Source organism: Aotus nancymaae, unplaced genomic scaffold (genome assembly GCF_030222135.1).
Source record: "Aotus nancymaae isolate 86718 unplaced genomic scaffold, 86718_ANA_hifiasm-v0.15.2.pri h1tg000010l, whole genome shotgun sequence".
Classification (NCBI taxonomy): Eukaryota; Metazoa; Chordata; class Mammalia; order Primates; family Aotidae; genus Aotus; species Aotus nancymaae.
The window spans coordinates 44,281,572-44,305,990 of NW_026988421.1; the positions used below are offsets into that span (position 1 = coordinate 44,281,572).

Below are 24,419 nucleotides of genomic sequence, written 5' to 3' on the forward strand. Positions count from 1 at the left end.
TGGTTAAGGGCTTTTGTTTTGTTTAAATCACCATGGCTTTTATATGAAAGTTACATATAATGGGTCATTTTCTAAAATCTACATAAGTAGATTCCTAAACTGGTATAGGTGGCTTCATATTCATTCCAGGCAACAAAGTGAGATAGTAGAGAATCAGAGAATCAGAGGTTAACAGGTACATTAATAACAGATAAATTAAATAATTCTGTTCCATGATGTAAACTATTCATATCTTCATTCTAGAGCTGTTAACATTTAATATTTATATATATGAATAATATATATATCATATTTTATAAATATATGTTTTAACTGAAAAAGAAAATACTGCTATTTGGGGTTAATATTTATTGAAAATGCAAATGTTTATGGAATAAATATACTGATTGGCTTAGTATCCTAGGACGTTCCTTTGCTCAGTATACCTCACCAAAATCTACAAATAAAAAATGCATCAAGATTTTTTTGTTTGCCCTGGGTTTTCCTTTTGTTGCTGGTTGGTGTTGATAAATATATGTGCTGAACCAGCTTTTCTTTTTTCCCCCTTTTTTTTTTTTGACTTGCTCTGTCATCTAGGCTGGAGTGCAGTGGCAAGATCCTGGCTCACTGCAGCTTCCACCTCCTGGGTTGAAGTGATCCTCCCACTTCAACATCCTGAGTAGCTGGGACTACAGAGACATGCCACCATGGCCAGCTAAGTTTTGTATATTTTGTAGAAATGGGATTTCACCATATTGCTTAGGCTGGTCTCAAACTCCTGGATACAAGCAATCCTCCAGCCTTGGCCTCCCAAATAGCTGGGATTGCAGACATGAGATACCATGTCCAGCCTTGAACAAGTTTTTCTATGTCACATTTGTCAAATTAGACACTGATATCGATCAAATCTAATAATTGTGTTTTTATACAGAATAAAAGCAGGAGTTGTAAGTTTGAAGGATAGGAAGAGGTTGGGCTTGTGGTCAAACTGGAGAATGTAAGCTGTATCCACAAGCATTTAAGTTCAAAATTTTCAAGAAAATTTGTTAAATAAAACCAATTTGAGGTTTCTTGTCCAAAGATATTTAAAACTTTTAGGGAACTAAAGTTCAATAACATTGACAATGATTCTAGAAGTTTCAACAATGTAATTTCTCTGATGCTGAAAATAGATGAGGATCTTTTTCTCTCATGATTGGTAAGCATAAAAAGATGAAATCATTTTGGATATAGGCTTAACCAAAGATAGGAAATATATTGTGTTAATAGTTAATGGTTGTATTGACTCTCCTATACAAGGTTTGTGTCTGACAGTGTTTTTAGTCCTAATTTATGTCACTATATTGATTTAATACAAGAACAAGAGAGATATTTCGGATATGGAGCATGGTTTTATAAATGTTAAGGCACCAAGCAAGTGCTATATTGGCCTTTTTCTTTTAAATCACATTATGAACTCGATGATACCATTTTTCGATGTTGGCATATATTTTAAGTGTTATTAAGGTGAATCTTTAAGATTCGCTTAAAGAATGTGTACATCAGGCCGAGTGAGGTGGCTGACACCTGTAATTCCAGCACTTTGGGAGGCTGAGGTGGGCAGATCACGATATCAGGAGTTCAAGACCAGCCTGACCAACATGGTGAAACCCCATCTCTACTAAAAATACAAAACTTAGCCAAGTGTGATGGTGTTCACCTGTAATCCCAGCTACTCAGGAGGCTGAGGCAGGAGAATCACTTTAAACAACAGGAGGCAGAGGTTGCAGTGAGCCAAGATCGTGCCGCTGCACTCCAGGCTAGGTGACAGAGTGAGACTCTGTCTGATGAAAAAAAAAAAGAATGTATATGTCACCACACTCAGCTAATTTTTTACATTTTTTATAGAGACGAGATCTCCCCATGTTGCCCAGGTTGGTCTCGAACTCCTGAACTCGAGCAATCCTTCCGCCTCAACCTCCCAAAGTGCTGGGATTGCAGGCATGAGCCACTGCATCTGGCCACCAGATATAATTTTTTAAATGACTAAACTTGTAACTTATATGAGATTAATTTCAAATGTCTGCAGATATTATACGTACTCAATCATACGAAATTCATTATGATTGAGAATGTTGTGTATTTTTTGTAAATAGCTATCTACTTTTTTATTTTTTACTTTTAAAACCTATGATTAAGGGATAGTTACCTAGTTTGGGGTTCTAAACCAACTCTTGGTTATAAAGAGTTGTTATTAAATGCCAGGCACTGTGGCTTACACCTGTATTCCCAGCACTTTGGGAGGCCAAGGTGGGTGGATCATTTGAGATCAGGAGTTCGAGATCAGCCTGACCAACATGGTGAAACCCTGTCTCTATTATAAATACAAAAATTAGCCAGGCATGGTAGCACATGCCTGTGATCGCAGCTACTTGGGAGGCAGAGGCAGGAGAATCACTTGAACCCAGGAGGCAGAGGTGGAAGTGAGCTGAGATCGTGCCACTGCACTCCAGCCTGGGTGACAAAGTGAGACACTGTCTCAAAACAAAACAAAACAGAGTTGTTATTAACCAGGACACTATGATCCTTTTTCTAGGTAAATATTTGGGTACTTTTTCTTGCAGTATTTAATAAGCACCAGGTTTGTTATTTTTAACGATGCTAACTCAAGTGTCACTTATTCTTTTTTTTTTTTTTTGAGACAGAGTCTCACTCTGTTGCCCAGGCTGGAGTGCAGTGGCACAATCTTGACTCACTCCAACCTCTACCTCCCAGGTGCAAGTGGTTCTTGTGCCTCAGCCTCCCAAGTAGTTGGGATTATAGGCACCTGTCAACATGCCTGGCTAATTTTTGTATTTTTAGTAAAGATGGGGTTTCACCATGTTGGCCAGGCTGGTCTCGAACTCCTGACCTCAAGTGATTCGCCTGCCTCAGCCTCCCAAAATGCTGAGATTACAGGTGTGAGCCACCACGCCCGGCTCCCAAGTGTCACTTTTGACACAATTCATGCCTTCAAATGACATGTTATGTATTGTTGTAGAATAATATCAAGAAGAAACTGATAGTTAATATTTTATGAGAAAGGTAATTGGTAATACGAATATTTGTGAAGGTTAACTTTCAACCAAAGGAGTACTTTTGTTTCAGGGTGCATAAAAACAAATGAGAATATTTAAAGATCTGGCTCAGTTAACATCTGAAATAAATAAATATATAAGCACATTATATGATATGCCAATATCATGTAATATCCCTATTAACATTATTTAACATTAAATTTATATTATGGATACTTTCAATATATTAATAATGTCCTTAACATGAATTAGTTCTTAACCAGAGTATTCTTGATAAGAGACTGATGAAAAAAAGCAAGTTTCAACCAGGAAAGTCCTTCTAGAGATTAGCTGATAAAAAGCAGTGAGAGATTGACATTCTTTTGTAAGAAGACTGTCAGATGTAACTGATAATTCAGTTTCTCTGCCACAGTAGGGTGTTGCACATAATTACCCTTAGACCTCATCAGACCTAAGAGGAAGACCTGATACACTATAGGAAATTACATTCTGTGTGCTTAGCTAATGTCCCATCACAGCATGGAAAAACAAGAAGCTTTGCAAGCTGTGATTAAGGGTTTTCTTTTTTAAATGCTTTTCTACCATTAGAATTCTGAAAAGTGTAGTTGAAAAGCCAAACATAATCTCACTTAGATTAGCCTAACTTTGTCTGAGATTCACATTGGCTTATATCTTTACAAATACTCCAAAATCCTCAGAAGTCAGCAGATGTAAAACATATTTTTGGTATTAATCATCAGTAATATGAGGAGAAGAGCTAATAGGCAGGCACTGATTAAAGTTGATCATTTCATAATCCCAAGAAATATGTACTGCCCAAGAGGATAAGCCTTAAAGAAGCATTAGCAAATCACTGTTTCACCCCATCATCTTCAACTATTATGATGAATGAATTGGTGATTTTATTTTAGTCTACTCATCTTAGGGAAAATTCAGGATGAGGGGTTATAACCAATGATTGTGTAGTAAAACACATAAAAGATTGATTGTGGCAATATTGCTTGCATTATTCTTTACTATCAAATGAAATAAGGCTCTATACTTTCTACATAAATACTGGAACATTCAATCAATCAGAAGTGAGGAGAATCTATTTCTTTAACTTTCACTGAGTAAAGGTGATTGTTTTTAATAACCTATTTCTAATTGGTTTTTTATATGCCAATAGTTGTTATAGCTCATTTGTTCTGTGTTGAATCTAAACTCTTATGAGGGCAGCATATGTGCTCTTAATGGGATTTTTTTCTCCCTAATAACTTTGATAAAATTTTTGTCATTTTCCCATCTGTGAAAATAGGAATGAGATAGACTGTCCCTGTGTTCAGTGTGTGGTCTATTAGAAGTGGGAGTGGGTAGTAGCAGGTAAAAGTAAACAGTGCACTTCAATATAACTAATGCTGTCAGTAATGAAGATAACTACAGGGTGCTATTGGAATACAGAGGAGTTCTCTCTGGGCGACATAAACTTAATATATGAGCATCACCAAGATGTTGCTAATAACCACCACAAAATAGCACGTCTTTATATTTACTTCAACTATCAAAGTATATAGATAATGGCTCTAAGAAAGTTCCATCCATTCTTGCAATTTCATTAGTTCTGCCTTTTTCATTAAAAACAAAAGGTAATCAGGCCCCATGTATATCCAGAATGGAAGACTTCTATATAATGTATTCATTACAAATAAACATATCAGATACTAATGTCAGCCTTAATTATCCATTATTTTTATTTTGTCTGCATTAAGATTTGACTAGAATCTTAATGATACAGTCTTTACTGTAACATTTAATAATTTTGTTAGAGCCCTTCAGTGAAAGCACTGGGATAAAGCAATTTCAAAGTGATCAAGCCAACTCTGTGAATTAGTATTAACCATAATTATCACACATGTAAAGGTGAGTTATCCTCTCCAATGGGGAAGCATATAAGAAACATGGTAAAAAAATAAAAACAAAAAAAAAAGGAAAAAGAAAGAAAAAATAAAAAGAAACATGGGAAAAAGAGAAAATGAAAAAAAAAGGAAACATGGGAAAGTAGTAGTATGAACAACAGAGTAAAACAGGTAGTAGAAAACAACAGCATAGGGATGAAAACCTTGTAAATAAAGAATTACTAATTCAAAATGTAAAAATTCTGCAAAGGAAGACAATTTAATTTCTACATTTTCAACTCTCTGTATTCAATATTTTTTCATCTGTAACTAGACATTCGTTTTTCTTCTCCAGAGTAAGATCACCTGATATTTGATAATTTATGCTTCTATTAATTATTACTTGTTTTATGATACAAATGTTTGTGTTCACATCCTCAAGGCTTAGAAATAAAGTAGTAGTAGTGCAATGTGATAAGCCCCATCTTCCAGCCATTTTTGAATGTCTCATTGGTATGCATATTAGGACTAAATGGCTGTATTACTTACAAAAAGTAAAATGAACAGTAAGTCGACTGAGTATTCAGGCTATGTAAAAACTACCTACCTGGGCCTTGATTATTCTGATATGATTAATGATAGAAAAGTAGGCTGGGTGTAGTGGCTCATGCCTGTAGTCCCAGCACTTTGGGAGGCCGAGGTGGGTGGATTACCTGAGGTCAGAAGTTCAGGACCAGCCTGGCCAACATGGTGAAACCCCATCTCTAGTAAAAAATACAAAAATTATCTGGGCGTGGTGGTGGGCTCCTGTAATACCAGCTACTCAAGAGGCTGTGACAGGAGAATTGCTTGAACCTAGGAGGCAGAGGTTGCAGTGAGCTGAGATCCCACCATTGCACGTCAGCCTGGACAACAAGAGCAAAACTCCGATCTCAAAAAAGAAAAAAAAAAAAAAAAAGGAAAAGTAGACTATGAAATAAGAAAACTAAAAGGCATGTTAAATGCTGTTTGGTCTTAAGGTTTTTAACTCCTGTTTGGTTGAGCAAATGGACACCTTCTGTACATAAAAGCCAGACAGATACCAAGAAACTGAGAGCTTTACTTAATGAATGAAACCTTCTACTAGTTATGAAAAGTAAAATACCATATATAATCATCCAGCTTAACTGGTCCCTAGACACTGATTTTTGGGAAGGACATGAGAGAATTACTGACCCAGATTTAGGGTTTAAAGACTATTGAGAAACAGGAAGGTATTGAGAGATTATTAGGTTCCATCAGAACAGTCTTAAGTAACCTTGTTGATTTTAGAATTGTCACAGCAAAATCATCATGTTCAGATGTTGGAGGCCTGGCAGATCCTTGCTGGTCTCTGAAGGATGTGATAAATGAAGCAACATTAAACCAGGTACAGTTCTTGATTTTTCAGATAACATAACTTTAGAAAAAAAACAATTCTAATACAGTTTAAACTTACCCAGTTAACTCTAATTTTCAAAAATAATTCTAAAGCACTAAGACTATATTTAACCTATTGCCTCCAAAATAAGATTTTGCATTTTAAATGGTTTACCAAGAAATGTATCTTAAACTTTTGAGGTAAATGTCTTTATTTTGTTACACAACCAAAAATCTTAAAACTATCTTAGTACATTAACGTTTTAACAGGTCAACTTTTAGTCTTTAAGAGCAGTTTTCACAAAATTTTACTCCACATTTAAAAAATGTAGTTAACATATTGTAGACACTTTAATATTGCTGCTTATTCTTTCTAATCTTATTTGGCATAGTATCATCATATTGTTGTTTTACAGTAACTCAAAGTGAACAGACCCCCCCTCCTCCCCCCACCCTCAATTAAAAATAGAAAGAAAAACAGAAAGAAATAAAAAGAACAACAACAACCAAAGATTAGGTTCTAGGAGGAGGGAAAGCCTAATCCAAATGTTGGGATGCAGAAGTCAGCTTTTTGCACCCATTCTCAATGCTATAGAATAAACTTTCAGACTACAGCCAAGTATTTTCTAAAACCTTTCAAGAAGCTCCAGTAGATTTCTGGATTTGCTCCTTTAAAATCAAGATACTCTGCCTTTGCTCAGGGGGCAGCATGGCAATCTGATCGGCAGTCAGTTGAAGAACCTGCATGATCAAAGCTGCCTTTTCCTGATCCTGTGGAGTGACCTGGCTCTGTCCAGGACTAAAACTGCTAGGCTGGCTTCCACCTTGCTTGCTTGCCCCCTGTATGCCTGCTCCTTGTATTCCCACTCCTTGTATGCCTGCCCCCTGCATCCCTCCTCCTTGTATGCCTGCTCCCTGCATGCCTGCTCCTTGTATGCCTGCTCCCTGCATGCCTGCTCCTTGTATGCCTGCTCCCTGCATACCAGCTCCAGGATTTGCCACCCCTGAAATGCCTGGGACCTGTCTGGGTCCCTGAGGGCCACCTGCCCCTATATTAATGGGACCAGGACCCTGAATTCCACCAGTCATAGGGCCTCTTGAACTGGGGACTGGGCCCCTCATCTCCAATCCTCTTGCATCCATGCCTCTTGCTTCCATCCCTCTGGTTTCCATCGCACAGGTCTCCATTCCTCTCCTCTCCATCACACGCGTCTCTAAGACCTCAGTTTCCATGGCGCGAGTCTCCATCGCTCGAGAGTCTCTATTACCTCTGCCATCCATGGGTAGACCCCTTTGATCTATCATGGGGCCTCTGGGCTCTCCAATTAGCAGTCTGGGATCTCCTAATGGTGCTCCCCTCATCTCATGTGAGGAAGGGCCACGGGTGTCATGACCAGAAACATGATGCATGGGGGGACCCTGATGGGGTGGGCCCAGATAACCTCTGGGCTCCACTTCTCCAGTGACTGAAAGCAAAGTCCCTCCACGTGGGTCATTTGGAGCATCTCCTAACAGTCCTCGAGGAGGTAGGCCACCAGGATTCATGGGTCCACGAGGTATAGGAGCTCTAGGATCTGACATCTGCACTTGTCCCCGCTCTAAAGGCACTGGGCCAACTCCTGGCATTCCAACTTGGGGCTGCATTGCTCCTCCAGGAGTTAAGGAACCAGGACCAGGTCCGGGAACTGCAGCTGGTATTGGCCCCGGAGCTGGAATTCCACCCTGGATAGGAGTCTGCATCAGAGGAGGAATATCCTTCACAGGTCTTCTAGCCAAATGCTGAGGCTGAGGGGCTGGAGTATTCTGTTGGTTCAGCAGAACATTAGGTCCTGGGCAGAGCCCAGGGCCAGGGCCAGGGCCAGGACCAGGGCCAGAGCCAGACACAGACTGAGATTTGCCCGGGATCAGTGGTGTGACATGTATCTTCCGATGCAGAATTTTAAGAGCAATCTCTGGATCCATGATTCTCATCACTACCTGTGCCTGCAACAGGGCATAAGCCAGTTGTGGATTTTGAAGTAACATGTTTCGAGCTTCCTGGTGGCTGTTTTGGACACAGAGCTTCATCTGCTTCATGAGCTCAAACATTTGCTCCGGGGGGAGACTGGCTACTGCTCTGGTAATCGATTCAGGGGCATCTTCTGGATCGATGGGATCCCCATAGGGTGAGTCAATAATGGGCGCTGCAGGCCCGAGGCTCTTTAACTCCTCCTTATTCTTTTCACTGGCAGCATTGTCCACCCGAAGCGCTCTCCCACTGAACTCCCGCCCATTGAGGTTCCGCATGGCACTAAGCGCGGTCTCCTGGTCTTGGTACTCGCAGAAGCCATAGCCCTTGGGTTTTCCCGTCTCTCTATCGTATACCAGCCGGAAACTGACAACAGAACCAACCTCCGAGAAAATGTCCTTTAACTGCTCCTCAGTTGCCTCATACGGAATGTTCCCCACGAACACGGAACGCAGTGATCGATCCATTGCCGGGTCTCTCACCGCCAAACTCGACATGATTCCGGTTGTGCACACAGCCGATAGCGGATTCTTTGAGGCGTCTGTCCTCTTGCGATCGGCACTTCCGCTGAGCAACGGAAGCGGCTCTCAAGATCCGGGCAGAAACCTTACTAATTCGCTTGAATCGTTCCGCTTGCCTGTGGAACCTGCATCCCACTAACAGCTAGTGCTTTCCGTCCCTGATTCTTCTTGGTTCTGTCAGCTTTTTATTACAGGAGTCGCATGATTCCTTTCCCATTTCATTTTCGGCCGACTTTCTGTGGAGTCCTAACAGCCCCACTACGACAGGCTTGGTACGAGATGACCACAGTAAAGATGGCCACATAGACTTCACCAAGGTAACTGGGAGGGGACGCCTCCCTTGACGTCAAAAGCGGTTTTGTTTCCGTTACACCGGCGGGAAACCGCCAACCGAAAGCTGATTTAAGGCGGTGTGTTTTTCGGTCTGACAAAGTATTTTCATATGGCCGTTTATCATAGTATAGTTAAGCTATATTTAAAATCACATTCCAGACTGAGGCAAAAGTGTAGTCGTTTTAAGGCAAATTTGAGATTTTCCCCTTAAAGTAAAACAGTATTATCTCCTTTTTAGAACAACGTTTTTGGAAATTAACTGCCAAGAATTATAAACTGAAGCGTGTGCCGGCAGGGCCCCGCTCCGACTCTCTTGCTTCCTGTAACTGCTGTTAATGGATGAGTGGCAGATCCTTCTAGGTTTTTCCTGAGCACACGGGCATCAGTCGCGCTGTTCCTAATATTACGGGTTTTTTCCTTAATAGTATTAACTGATATCAATATTATTGGTGATTAAATAAGTGATTAATTAGTTATAAGCATTTTATGGCTTCATAATATGGAATAATGAAATTTACTTAACTATCCCTATATTGATTGGTTCTGATTTTTATTATATGATGCAGTGAGTTCACCACTTCTATGAAAGGGTAAATAAATAGTGGATGTTTCTCTTCTGCTGTTAGTTTTGCAGGCAGGAGTTAAAACTTACTCAGTGTGAGTTTCCCCCCACCTTAATTCAAAGATGGAACTGAAGCTTGGAGAGGGCTAGATAAATTGCCCAAGAACAAGGAGCGGGTAAGAGGCAAAGCCAGGATTCTAACCCAGGTTGGCCTCACATAGCTCCAGATCTACGCTGCCTCCTTACATGTATTGAATATTTGAAATGCAGCTAATGTGATTGAGGAATTTAAATTTTAAAATGAAATTTTAAATTTAAATTCCTTAAATTTAAATAAAAAAATTTAAATTTTTAAATCAATTTCAAATGAAATTTTTAAATTTCATTTTTTATTAATTTAAATATAAAAGCTAATGTTCAGTAGGCTATTGGAAAACTTTTTTAGTATTTGGAACAACTGGAGTGTAGAATCTGTTTTTGTAGTAATAAATTGTGTTCTAAATAAAAATTATTTCGCAGAACGCTAAGACAAAAAATAAAAATAAAGTATTTCCAGTCAAAATTAAAACACTACAGTTGATGTATGCCATACATATAAAATACATGAATGATTTTAATAAATACAAAAAAAATAAAAATAGCTCATCAATTTTATATTGTTTATAAATTGAAATGTAATGTTTTTAATGGATTAAAAAATTATTTTGAAATTAATGTTATTTTATTTTACTTTTTGAAATGTGGCTATTAGAAAATTTAAAATTATATGTATAGGTTGCGTTATACATCTGTGGACCGGACTGCTCCAAGCCTGTGCTTTAACTCTAAAACATAATTATTTTATTCTGAAATATAATATGCCTTTTAAGTGGATTATGAAACTTTTAAGTTTCAGCAAAAAATGGTATTGTGTATCTGCAGTATTCTAGTCCAATGAATATATTTGAAATGAGTATGATGGTTTAGCTGCAAATAAAACATCCATTTACCTTCAAGTTTTTGAAACAGTTCTAGACTTAGCTGTTCACCCAAGACACATGACAGTTTATATTTGCAAGTGATAAGGTGTATTTATATCACCTAATAAGATTTTCCTGCTGTATCAAAGAAACAGAATAGCCACCTGCTCATAATGTTTCCCCAGCGTGATTCTTTCATTGGAGACAAAACTGGAGGAGTTAAGGATAGTATCATTTCAAAAAACTAAAGATGAATTTATTTTTCTTCCTTCTACACCATCACTTTACAAAGAGAAGCCAACCATTTTTTAAACATATTCTGTCAAGGGTAACTTACAAGTTGAATATGTGTGTAATTGTATGTGTATTAAATGCAGTAATTATGAAGATGGTAATGGGGTATTATAATATATTGCAAAATTCATAGAAGATTGCACAGCTTGACAGAGTTTCTTTACTACTGATACTCTCTAAACCAGTGGTCCTCACATCTGTCAGAACCACCTTGAGCCACGGCTTGAGTCAGATTCTGCTTTAGCGGATCTGGAAAATTTGCATTTCTAATAAGTTCTCAGGTGATGCTGCTGCTGCTGGTTTGCTTTAAGAATCATTGGCCCTCGGGATTTGAAATAGATTTTCTCATTTACATTAGGCCAAACTAAATTTAGTACACTCTGTTAAAAGGTTTGAGATAAAGGTTTTTAAAAACTTATAATTTTTATGCTGTTCTGGTACATGCTGATCTGCTACTGAAGTTACCCTGTACTCTGAAGACTGGGCAAACAGAGTAGCTGAAGGACTGTGGGGACAAACAAGAAGGGGAAGTTATGACTGTAGAGTGTGCTTTAGTCACAGGCTTTCCGTGTTCTCTTTAGTCCCACTATTCCAAACTAGAAGAATGGTTTGTCATGCTCACTTCAAACAGGACCAGTGTGACCCAGCATGTAATTCCATGCCCAGAACACATAAACTAATACTTATTGTTAACGGAATAGCCCCAAATCAAGAGCTCTGAGAAACCTAGGTATATTTCCTAGTACCAGTATATATTTTTTATAGATTTAACTTGGAAGAACATCCTTTTTTTTTTTTTTTTTTTTGAGACGGAGTTTCGCTCTTGTTACCCAGGCTGGAGTGCAATGGCGCGATCTTGGCTCACCGCAACCTCCGCCTCCTGGGTTCAAGCAATTCTCCTGCCTCAGCCTCCTGAGTAGCTGGGATTACAGGCGTGAGCCACCGTGCCCGGCCCAGAACATCCATTTTTATACTGCTTTTTTATTTCCTTAAAGTTTAAATTTTAGATATTTATAGCATGGCATAGACTCTGAAGAAAAGTGTACATGGTATATTATATGCTGTCTTGATTCTTTCAGTAGACTAATACCACATATATTAAGACTGATTTCAGACAAACACACAAGAGGATGTATGGCCAAATGGAAGCTGTCCTTTAATCAATCACTTTCAGAAACTACAAACTTAATTCATTGTTCAAAATTATATATATACACATTTTGACACAGAGTTTCACTCTTGTCAGCCAGGCTGGAGTGCAATGGTACAATCTTGGCTCACTGCCACTTCTTCCTCCTGGGCTCAAAGATTCAAAAGAATCCTGGGCTCAAGTGATTCTTTTGCCTTAGCTTCCTGAATGGCTGGGACTACCGGCATGTGCCACTGTGCATGGCTAAATTTTTGTATATTTTGTAGAGATGGGGTTTGACCATGTTGGCCAAGCTGGTCTCAAACTCAAGGAATCTGCTTGCCGTGGCCTCCCAAAGATTTAGCATTATAGGTGTGAGTCACTGCACCTGCCCTCAGACCAATTTTTAAACTACCCTGAAATTGCTTTGGGCCTTCATTTATAAGTCATACTAGAATATCAGTACATTAACTGAAAAGTATACCTTTTTTTTTTTTTTTTTGAGACGGAGTTTCGCTCTTGATACCCAGGCTGGAGTGCAATGGCGCGATCTCGGCTCACCGCAATCTCCGCCTCCTGGGTTCAGGCAATTCTCCTGCCTCAGCCTCCTGAGTAGCTGGGATTACAGACACGCGCCACCGTGCCCAGCTAATTTTTTGTATTAGTAGAGACGGGGTTTCACCATGTTGACCAGGATGGTCTCGATCTCTTGACCTCGTGATCCACCCGCCTCGGCCTCCCACCTTTTGTTTTTTTTAACAAAGAGCAGGATTACGTAACGATATCACCCAACTTCCTGACCAGATTTGGCAAAAATATCATGCTTAGCTAATATCAAATATCAAACCTAACATCAGAATATAAAAATTCTATAAACTTTGAGGGAATTAAAAAAAAAGATTCACTATAGAGTATAGGGAAAAAAGAAAAGATTCACTATAGATTAAGTAGACAAATTCCAAAGATAGGAACTAAAAATATTTTGAGTAATGACAGGCATTTTTGAAGTAATTGTATGGGTCCTTCAAGGAATAGCTCAAATAAACTCCTCCACAAAGCTTTCTCTGACCTTTCTACCCTTTTCTCTAGATTAGAACTAATTTTGTTTTTCCTTGGATATAAACTATTCCTTATACCTTGATATAAAGTATTCCTTATACCTTGTACCTTTCTGATTATAGTAACTCCTTTACCTTTCAGTAGAATTGTGATTTTCCTTCTAAACTATAAAATCATTATATATCCCCCTTTATCACTTAACAAAGCACCTCAAATTTATTATTTCGTTCCATCAATATTTATTCCAAGCACTGATAATACAGCTTTGAAAAAGATAGTCTACCGGAACAGAAGGTTTCTAAACGTGGTACCTGGTTTAGTGGCATCAGCATCACCTGGAAACATCTTATGAATTCAAAGTTTGGGGCCCTACTCCAAATCTATTGCATTAGAAACATAGAAATCTTTTAACAAGTTTTCCAGGTAATTCTAATGCAAGGTCAATTTTGAGAACCACTATATTGTAAGAATGCAATCATAGTTGCCAGGCCCCGTGACTCACGACTGTAATCCTGGCACTTTGGGAGGCGGAGGCAGGTGGATCACTTGGTCAGGAGTTTGAGACCAGCCTGTCCAACATGGTGAAACCCCGTCTCTACTAAAAATACAAAAATTAACCTGGTGTGGTGGTACAGTCTTGTAATCTCAGTTATTTTGGAGGCTGAGATGGGAGGATCGCCTGAACCCAGGATGTGGATGTTGCAATGATAATGGTAATTTAGTGCCTTTTGCTTAAAAACTTTTCTTTGGGTTCCCACATTTGGTCTTGGTAACAGTCTTATGAAGGACGTACAATTGTTTCCTGATTTTAACAATGAAGAAACTCAGAGAGCTATTATATAGAACTTTACCTAACAATGGACTCACTCAAAATACAGATACTTTATAAAGGCAAACTCTGAGAACTTAGTAGGGAGAAGGCTCTTTGATAAATGCTTTATACAATATAATATTTTATTCTTTCTGCAACCTTTTGAAGAGAGGCAGTTATAGTTCCTCAATTTATAGGTAAAGAACAGAGGCACAGAGAAGTTAACTAGTGTGCAGAATGAGAATTTGAACATACACCATTTGACTTAAGAAATTAAGATCATATATCATTGTTCTATTAAATGAGTTACCTAAGGATTCATAGCTAGTAAGTGGCAAAACAACGAACAGAAAGCAGGTCTCCTGAATTTAAACTTCATATTTCACGAGTAGAACAATAATCACAAGTTATTGATGCCTGGGCACTGTCTCACTTGGCTTTTTTTCCTGATTGTCTGAGCGTAACTAATTGCAGTTTTGACATCACAATTAGTGCTGTGATAACAGATGGACTGTGAGGTATAAAGACTGAAGCATTTGAGAAAATGTTTCCTTTTTCAATCTGCAGGACTATAGTTAAACTTCACATAAGGATTTTTATAAAGCAGCCAGTTAGATAGCAATGCATGCATTTTTCCATATAATGAAAGAGCCCATATTAGTTTGGTATATAACATTGTTCCCAAAATGCTTAATGTGTTTAATATGAAACAATGTACAGAAATATAAAAAACAAATTTCATTTACTCAAACTCCTAACCTCAAATGATCCACCTGCTTCGGCCTCCCAAAGTGCTGGGAGTGAGCCACCGTGCCTGGCCCCAAATTTCATTTGCTTAAACACAGGATGAATCACTGTTATTGGCAAGTGAAGATTACATGAATTTTGGGCTGCTGGGAGTCTGCCATTTCTGGACTTGAGGTTGAACAGAACCAAATGTTCTCCCTGGAAAGATTGTAAAGTCCAGCCCCATTTTTGTTTTTTAGTAGATAAAGAAAATGACACCCAGGGAAGGAAAGGAATTAGACCAGGCTCGAATGTCCAGTTACTGATCTAGCTTGTAAAAGGATTTAGATATTCAGGTTTTTCTTATCCAAACTATGCTTTCACCACTTAGGAAAGGCAGTAGAGTGAAGGAATTAAGAACACAGAGATTTTCATGTCAGAGTGACTTGAATTGGCTACCTAGTTCAACAAGTAATTGTGTGGTCTTGCACAAATTACTTCACCTTTCTGTGGTTCCATTTCCACGTCTTTTAAATGAGAGTAATGTCACCTGTATTGGATTGTTGTATGGAATACATGATATACTTATATTTTTATTGTTCCTTACATTGTATGGTAATTATTAATCTACATTTGTTATATAGTAATAGTAGATGAAGTAGCATCTTATGTGGAAAGAAACACAAGTTTTAGTCTAATGCTATTTATTTTGGGGTCTATAATTTTGTTATTGAAGGGCTTGTACTAATAGTCTGTTGTCAGATTATATTACTTTTAAATTGTGCAACCTTGGGTACCATGGCCATTTTAGCTTGTGGTAGATTTGTAGTTGAAATGGATAATTTTTAGGCTTGATCTCATAGAATACTTCAATGAGAATTTTACTAACCATCTTGGTGCACATTAGGTTCTTGTACTAAACCATGAAATGCACTCTTCAAATATTTAGTTGGCTAGAATTCCACTTGTCCATTTTTATTAAAAGGGCCTGCCTGAACTTTGACTGCAGAGGATATAGGCTTATTTAACACCACATTGTTCTGCCACACATATACCTATTTGAGTGCATAGTCCTGTTCAGGATGATACTGGGACTACCACTTTTAAGTGTGCGCTGGCAGACATAGGCCATTTATTCAAACATAGAAAAGCATAACTAATTGGACAAGAAGCAGAGCTCCCTTACTCGTGCTTCAGGCTGTCACCTGAAGAAACACAGAAGTGTCCTCATAAACTGTGGAAAAGTACAAGCCCTGTAACTAGGTCTGAATAAAGACACCCTTTTTAAGTGGAACAACGCATTAATCTTTTTTTTTTTTTTTTCCTGTGACCAGAACAATACAATACCCCACTTCAGAGAAATGTCTAAATTGCCACTGACTTCAGAAATTTGGCTAGTATATATCTCTTCTGAGGCTCATTTGGTCTAAGAATGTGTGTATATTTGTACCAAGTTATAGGAAAGAGGCCTTTCTGAAACATTTGATTCCAGGCTCAGACTGTTGAAAACAACAAAAATCAGTTTAACAGAATGTATTTTAGATTCATTATCACAGTTGAATGATCCTTGAAAAACATTACTTCAAGAAGGCCAGTTTAAATTTGCCTTCCAACTCTAGATCCTTGAGTTAGAAATTACATAGAAAACCTAAAATCTAATGTTTATAGGAATGTAGTAGCTACTGCTTTTTGGTACAAGTACAGAAGCCAGTTCCAACCAAGGTAAGCAAAGGAGGTGGTGGTTATTTTAATGACATTCTGTTACCTCTCAGAACCCACAGAAATTAGTCTGCTAGGCTAGGCTGCTGTATTAGAATACCACAGACTTAAACAAAAGTTTGTTTTCTTTCTTTCTTTTTTTTTTTTTTTTGAGATGAAGTCTCACTCTGTCACCCAGCTGGAATGTAGTGGTGTGATCTTGGCCCACTGCAATCTCCACCTCCCAGGTTCAATCAATTCTCCTGCCTCAGTCTCCCAAGTAGCTGGGACTACAGGCACCTATCACCACACCTGGCTAATTTTTTATTTTTAGTAGAGACAGGGTTTCACCATGTTGGCCAGGCTGGTCTCAAACTCCTGACCTCAGGTGATCTACCTGCCTTGGCCTCCCAAAGTGCTTGGATTACAGGCGTGAGCCAGTGTGCCTGGCCAGAAGTTTATTTTCTTACAGTCCTACATGCTGAAACTTCAAAATCAAGGTGCCAGCAGGTTTGGTTTCTCCTGATCCTCTCTCCTTGGCTTGCAAATGGCTGCCTCCTCACAGTGTCCTCATGTCACTGTTGTGTGCATTCACCTCTAGTGTCTCTTCCTTTTCCTGTAAGGACACCCATTGTATTAGATTAGGACCCTACACATATGACCTCATTTAATTATAGTTATTTATTTAAAGGCTCTGTCTCTAAATACAGTCACATTGGGGGCTAGGGCTTCAACATATGAATTCTGAGGGACATAGTTGACTCCATAGAAACAGTAATGCAGTAAACTCTAGGAAAAGAAAAAATGGGTAATTGTATGGCATTCATGATACTCTATTCCCATTCTCTTTCTGTCTCTCTCAAAATCTTTGTCTCTCCACCCACTTCTTCACTTCCTCTTCTCTGCTTCTCTTTGTACATTTGTGGTGGTTCTCCTCTGTTGAAGGATCAGATCTCTGATTTCTCTCTCTAGTCCATTGTCATTCCAGTTTTCTGGAACTGGGAATCTGAAGACCCAGTTTTATTCTGATGTGTATCTGTGATTCAATTCAGTGTGGTAAAGAGGTTGGGGCCAGAGTGATAGTGAGACCATTTTACCAGTCTACACAGGGGCCCAGCCGTCAGCTGGAGCAAGAGGACCCTACAGACCTTTGCTGTGCCGGTTGTTAGCCTCCTTTATTTTCCAGGTCATGGAGAGGTCAGGACAAGAGACTGACTTAAGGGGCTTGGGGGAGCATCTATCATCATATACCACTGGTGTAGCCATACTGGTTACTGCTGATATCTATCCTGGTTGACCATGAATTCCAAAAATACTCTGGTAACCTACTCTTGTGAGGGAGCAGTTAAAAGGGCTGTTTTGAGCTAGGTAGCCATTTCCAATGGACATTCCGCCAGAGAAAGTTTATCCACAGCCTTCCTCTAAGTCATTCTCTCCATCTCTGCAAAACATAAAACATTATTTCCAAGAATAGATCATTTTCTTAGAAATGTTTAAATGTGGACTTCCAGATTAAAAAATGGTCTAATGTAAAACAGTAAAGGAATGTTCAGTCACTAATTCACAGTCTTTAGAAAGTTCACATCATATATAATGCATGATTTTCTTGAAGGTGAATACAGTATACATTAAAAAAGATCAAACTCTTCCATCCTTCATATAAAAATAGTGACAATTTTTCTTGACCGTTTAACAATGAAATAATAACAACAATTCTTCCAGTTATTATCATCTTCATCACTATCATCTGACATTTATGTTGAAATAGCTGCATCTACATTCCTGTGGAGCAGTACAATGAGAAAGTTTTCTCTCTGGCCTCCAGGTGTTTCTCAATTCCATCCTGGCTCTGGGGAACAAAACAAGTGCCTACAGGAAAACAGGGAAGTGCAAATGACCTATTCCTCTGGAGCTCAGTCTTTTGTTATTCTTGAAATGGAATTGTATGTGTTAGTTCGTAGCCCTTGAGGGGTCTAAGAAAGAGAAGGTGATGCCTGCAGGGAGAATGAAGAAAGTGCCAACATTTTTCTGCCCATGTCGTGGTCTGGAGTTTGCTGCCAAAGTCCCAGGACTGGGTAATTGTTGCAGGACTTCCACAGGGCGGAGAGGTTCTGAGAAATCCTCCTGGCAGCCGGTGTCTGCAGATGGGGAGGCAGAGATGAGGGAGGGCAGGAAAGTGTTTGCATCCCCATCAGGAAGGAAACTTACCTGACACGTTTCAGAGCAGCAAGGGTTTGACAATACTTTAGGATACTAAAGCTAGGAAAGTTATTCAGCATGTATTTTGTCAATACTTACTGAGTGTATACTTTGTGGAAGGTAGGCATACAATTGGACAATATGGGAGTTTGTAGGCATACAGTTGGACAAAATGGGAGTTTAAATGTGAGCGGAAATGTGACTCTTCTTTTCAGTAGTAATTTCACAGGAAACTTTCATTAGCTTTTCTCTTGAACTTACACCGAGGATTTATGGTGCTCAGATTCGAGTCTCTGGCAGAAGAACAGCTGTGCCTGCAAGGAGTTTCCCTATTGTCAGACAAGATAGACAATAGAGGATTTTAGCAGACAGTTTCCAAATGCATTTTTGATTTGTTTGATTTCCTGAGAGGTATATAGAAAATGAAAACCTAACTGCTGTTCATCCATTGACCCTCTTTCTGAGGTTCAAGATGAAAGATTTTTTTCTTTATTACTGAGAAAAGGACTGTCACTCCTCGAATTCTATCTACATATATACTGAAGACAGGAATTATGATTTACAGTGGCATTCTACTCAAAGTCAGTATAACACTAACAGCTCCTCTCACACCCCTTCATCTAGAAGCAGAAGCTTCAGACAATCCTGTCCTATGCATACTACATCGTTGCCAGGCTACTGATTCAATGAGCAGCTAATGGTCATTTCATGGCCAGAGTTCTTAAATGCTACCCTTAAAGTGTGATTTCTTGAGAACAATATTTAAGTACTACATAAGTAAACATAAAGCCAAGTTTATTAAATTATTACAATTAAATTTAAATATCATTTGTACTTTAAGCAAATGATGCCATCAGTTTCTAATCACAAGTGAAGCATGATAGCTTGCTAACTGGGGACAGTAGAGTCAACATGCCTGTTGATGCCATGATACATTGTCCTGTTTTGTGGGAGCAGGAGGTATTTTCATTTAATTTTCTTTTTCATTAGTAGAGATGGGGGCGGTCTCCCTATATTGGCCAGGCTGGTCTCGAACTCCTGGCCTCAAGCAAGCCTCCTATCTCAGCCTCCGAAAGGTGTTGGGATTGCAGGTGTGAGCCACAGTACCCAGCCAGTGAGGTTTTCTTAAACATGTGAAAGAATTACAATTCCCCTTTTGGGTTGGTCAGTGACTAGCTCTGTTAATTATGTTATTTGAGGACTTTGCCTCCTAAGTTGACCTTTCTTTTTCATATGCAGTCTCCTAATTTTTTTTTTCTCTTTTTCCTGTTTCTGTAATTGCTGCCCACTATGTTCATTACTTTCTGACCTCTTTTACTTAAAATGATAAGTGTGTATGCTTTCTGTTGTCTAGGTAGAGGAGTTATATTCTCTTAGAAAGAATAGCACCATATGAAACTGAAGTCACCTTGCCTTTGGTTTCCCTCCTCATGGCTCCAAGGCAATTCTAATTGTTTATCTCAAAGCTGTAGCATTTTTTGTCTACTTCCTTTGGAAGACACCAGCACTTTTTCCTGTGCGTAGGAGGTAGCTGTCAGTGATTGTGGGTGGTTGGGTGAGAACCCAGGTAAGATGGATTATTGGAAAAGTTAAATTGGTGGAGAGTGTGTTTGAGCTGTGGGTGAAGTTAGAAGAAAACATTTTAATAGATAAGTCCAGAATGGCAAAGACTGCAATAAACCATGGGGGCAATGAGTTTATATTCTTTTCTTCTTTTCTCTTTAAACAGTCTTTCCATATACATTGTAGAGAAGGAAAAATATATTTTCCTCACCTATCCTGGGTTCATTGCTGAGGTTCCTATAATAAACAGATGAAGCAAAGAAAAGCATAAAAGTTAAATGAATATAAGTTTTATATAATACCAGAGCCTTCATTAGGAAATGAAGACCTGAAGAAACTGGCAAACATGAGTAATTTTATGCTGTTTGATGAAGATTGGACAGTCATGGAGAAATATGAAAGGAGGACAAGTTTGTGATCTAATTATAGTAAACTGGGGAAATCTTAGCAAAGGCTGTTTGTTCAGTTTTTTTTTGGCGTCTCTGTGTCTCCTTTCCTCTGAATATAGGGAGGGCACCTCATACATGGTCTTATGACTTGCTTCAGGGGAAGATCAGAAAGTCCTTATTAGATTTTATGACCTGCTTCCAGAAAGAAAGGTACAGAGAAGGTGAGAGTGATCTTCCTGTTTCTGCTGTTTTCTTGAATGCCAAGGTGCCATATTTTGGAGTAGTACGTCCTAAACTCTATTAATGTTTAGCTATTAAAATTATTGTCAAGTTTTAATGCTTATTTGCAACGTTATTTGGAAAATTGAAGATTTAATATATAGCAATATAATTATACAACTTAAGTGTCTTTTTTTTTAAAATGTAGACTGTAAAATATTATTTAATACTCGTCCTCACATAAGAGAGCCATGTGAATCCAAACAATTATTATTAGAATTACAATGCCATGACATACTAAATGTTTTATACCTAACTTCTCATTCTACATGCACAATAACTCTGTTAGGGTTTTTTCTTTGTTTGTTTGTTTTTTTGATGGATGAGAAAACTGAGGCACAGATAAAGCAACTAATTTTCCCAGGGTTATATAGCAAGTAAGAGCCAGAGCTGGAATATGATTGTCAGCAGTTTCATTAAGGAAAATCATTAACTCCTAGAAGTTCTAACTTACGTTTTTCTGCATTTAGAATACATGTTTCATTCCCCCAAAGGAAAAATTCTATTAAATTTTACTAGCAGCCACATTTTCTAACTTTTCTTGCCTTGTCAGCTGCCTGTCAGTTTGTAAAGAAATACAGCATAAAACTGACAGGAAAAAATTCTGAAATCTATAACCACATGATAGAATATTGAAAACTTTTTGCAAGGGGTTATTTTGTCATTTATTGTATAGCACTTAAACCAGATGCCAGTTGAACAGGTGATTTAATAAAAACCATTTAGCAAATATATTATTTTGCCAAGAAAATTTATTGTGTTGAATTCTTTTCTAATTTTTGATGGTTGCTTCCTTATTAAAACAGAGTGTCTAGCAACTCTAAATAATTTCACAGAGGGGAAAAGCAATGCAGAAGAAGTGGCTATTAATTTAAGCTGTTTTATATTTAAATCACTCAAAAGAAAGAAACATGTGGAGTAAGATATATGTGATTCTTTGGTAAAGAAATACACTTAAAATAGCACATTTCATCTTTAGATGTTCAAAAGGCATTATTTATAAATAGGGTATTAAAAGGGTTTGAACATTTCCTAGCTTTAGAACTATGAAAGTCTTTTGCAGACTGTAAAACATTATGCACACCTCAGGCTTATATAAAATTATGTAATGCAAGTGATTGTGTTTAGTGTATTAGTACTGGGTCAGACAGGGCAGCAATATAATTATATGGTTTCTAATATCTCTTAAGACAAAGGCATCCAGGCTGAGTGTGGTGGCTCACATCTGTAATTCCAGCACTTTTAGAGGCTAGGGTGAGCAGATCACGAGGCCAAGAGAGCGAGACAATCCTAGCCAACATGGTGAAACCCCATCTCTACTAAAAACACAAAAAAATTAGCTGAGCATAGTGATGTGTGCCTGTAGTCCCGGCTACTCAGGAGGCTGAGGCAGGAGAATCACTTAAACCCGGGAGGCGGAGTTGCAGTGAGCCCAGATTGTGCCTTTGCACTCCAGCCTGGTGACAGAGCAAGACTCCATCTCGAAAAGAAAAGAAAAGAAAAGAAAAAAGTCACTCAAACATTATTTAGAATCCCAGATGCTATTTAGAATCTAATGTTGGGAACCAGCCCAACTGCATACATGGGTGCCCTTAGTCCCAGTGGTGACAAGGGATTGAGAAAAGGAAATAAAGACAGAGACACAAGAGTAGAATTTGCAGCATGGGTCCAGGTGACCAACGCAAGCATGGGAACTGCACTGGCGCTGAGCTCTGGGTTCCAAACGCTTTTATTATGTGCATAATCTCATTGATCTTTTAAGCCTGGAAGGGGAGGGTGAAGGGGCAGGTAAGAGCTGGATGAGAGCACTTGAGATCCTTCTAAGACATGCTAAACTAGTGCTCTGAGTTTGCCACCCATTGTTATCAGGGTGTGGCTGCATCAGAAGTATAGTGGATTGGGGTTTGACCACACCCATGCATCAAGGGGCTTTTATCTCCCGAGCATTGAGGACATAGAGTAATTAAAATCACTCCATATTCTGAAAACCCAGGCAGAGCCTGAGGTGTTCCGTGATCTGTGCCCTGCCAGGCTTTTCTCCTCCTTGCCAGCTTCCATCTGCAAAGACCCTCCTGGATCTCCTGAGCAGAAGTCACCTCCCTTCTCAGAGATCTTTGCATAAGCCCTCTTTGTAAGGCCCTTATCCAGTTTCCATTTTGAGAGGGCATCCCTGCTCTGCAGCCACCCCGAGGTATTCCCCAGTGTTACTGTGCTCTGAGATTGTCTTTACCTTAGGCCTCCTGTTGCTGCTTGATTTCTAATTAACTGCACCAATAATATAGTTTAGTTCAGTGTATAAACTTCAGTGTGCTCTGAGCCAATCAAGCTTATAATTATTTAGCTAGAATTAACATAGGTCTCCCCCAGCCATCTTGACCCACATCTAAAGAGCTATTTTAATTCAGTAGATCAGTGTTCACTCTTGTTTTTATTTTTTATACTTATATGGGGCTTACCATATTGGATGACCATACTTCGCTTTGCACAGAGGAAAAGAATGTCTACAAATTCCATGTAAACACCATGGAAGAGGCATGAGCTACTCTCCTGCAGCAACCTTCAATCAGGTGGAAGACTAAGGCACATTTACGATAAAGAAAGGAGTAGAATGAAAGACGAGTAGTCGAAAAGGGTAGAATTTTAGAAGACAAAAGGGTCCTTTGTAGCTTGAAAGAAGGAAGAGATGTAGAAGGCAAATAAATGACATAAAGAGGAAGATTGAGGGATGTGGTAGGTCAAAATTTTTGTGTGTTGCAGTATGTACCAGCCATTCCAGAGAATGTCAGATACATCAGCCAATGGCCATGACAATTTCCTGTGGTCACTGAAAGACTGATTTATCCTTCTTCTTATCATTACTTGGAGTAGTAGTTCTGAAAGGTTGTCAGGTATCATTCATTGTTTTTACTCATGAAATGCAGGAAACAACCTAAATATATATCAACAGTGAATTAGATAAGTGAATTATATTTATTAGATCTGTATGTCATAAAAATGTATCATTTTTAGAGAATTACATGCAACTATTTTAAAAAATGAGAATAACATCTATGTGTTCTTATGGAATTATCTCTTATAAATATATTTAATAAAAAAGAGCAAGGGGCAGGAAAGTGTTATCATATGCCCCTATTCTTTTTTTGTTTTCTCCAGTGGGATGTGCATACATATATGAGCTGTTTATTGGTATACTCATACAGTATTTCTCAAAGGATATCTAAGACACTAATAATAACAGTTTTCTATGTGTAAGAAGACTAGAGGATGGCACAATAGGGAGGTTTGGTTTGATATCTAAGACACTAATAATAACAGTTTTCTATGTGTAAGAAGACTAGAGGATGGGATAATAGGGAGGTTTGGTTTTTTGTGATATGTCTTTTATTTATTGTTAGACTTTACCCTGTGTTCTTCATCATCTCACTCCACAAAAGCATTTCATTATATACAACTTAGAGTTCATTTTTCTACTGTTTTTCAAGCTTCATATATAAATACGTTTACAAATTATAAAAGATTTCTCAATCAAATTAGCATGTGTCAGAAATCTCTATAGAAACTCACTGAAATAAATACACCTGG

General features: G+C 38.4%; 2 protein-coding genes across 3 annotated transcripts in view; one reads left to right on the forward strand and one right to left on the reverse strand.

Annotated features, from left to right (window-relative positions):
* The window catches only part of PRKG1 (protein kinase cGMP-dependent 1), a 1,342,437-nt gene that overhangs the window by 714,569 nt on the left and 603,449 nt on the right, over window positions 1–24,419 (forward strand). The window lies entirely within an intron of this gene.
* CSTF2T (cleavage stimulation factor subunit 2 tau variant) lies at window positions 4,550–8,894 on the reverse strand. Its single transcript, XM_012467591.2, has one exon. It carries the CDS (start codon window positions 8,810–8,812, stop codon window positions 6,944–6,946), a length of 1,869 nt encoding a protein of 622 aa, XP_012323014.2. The 5' UTR covers window positions 8,813–8,894; the 3' UTR covers window positions 4,550–6,943.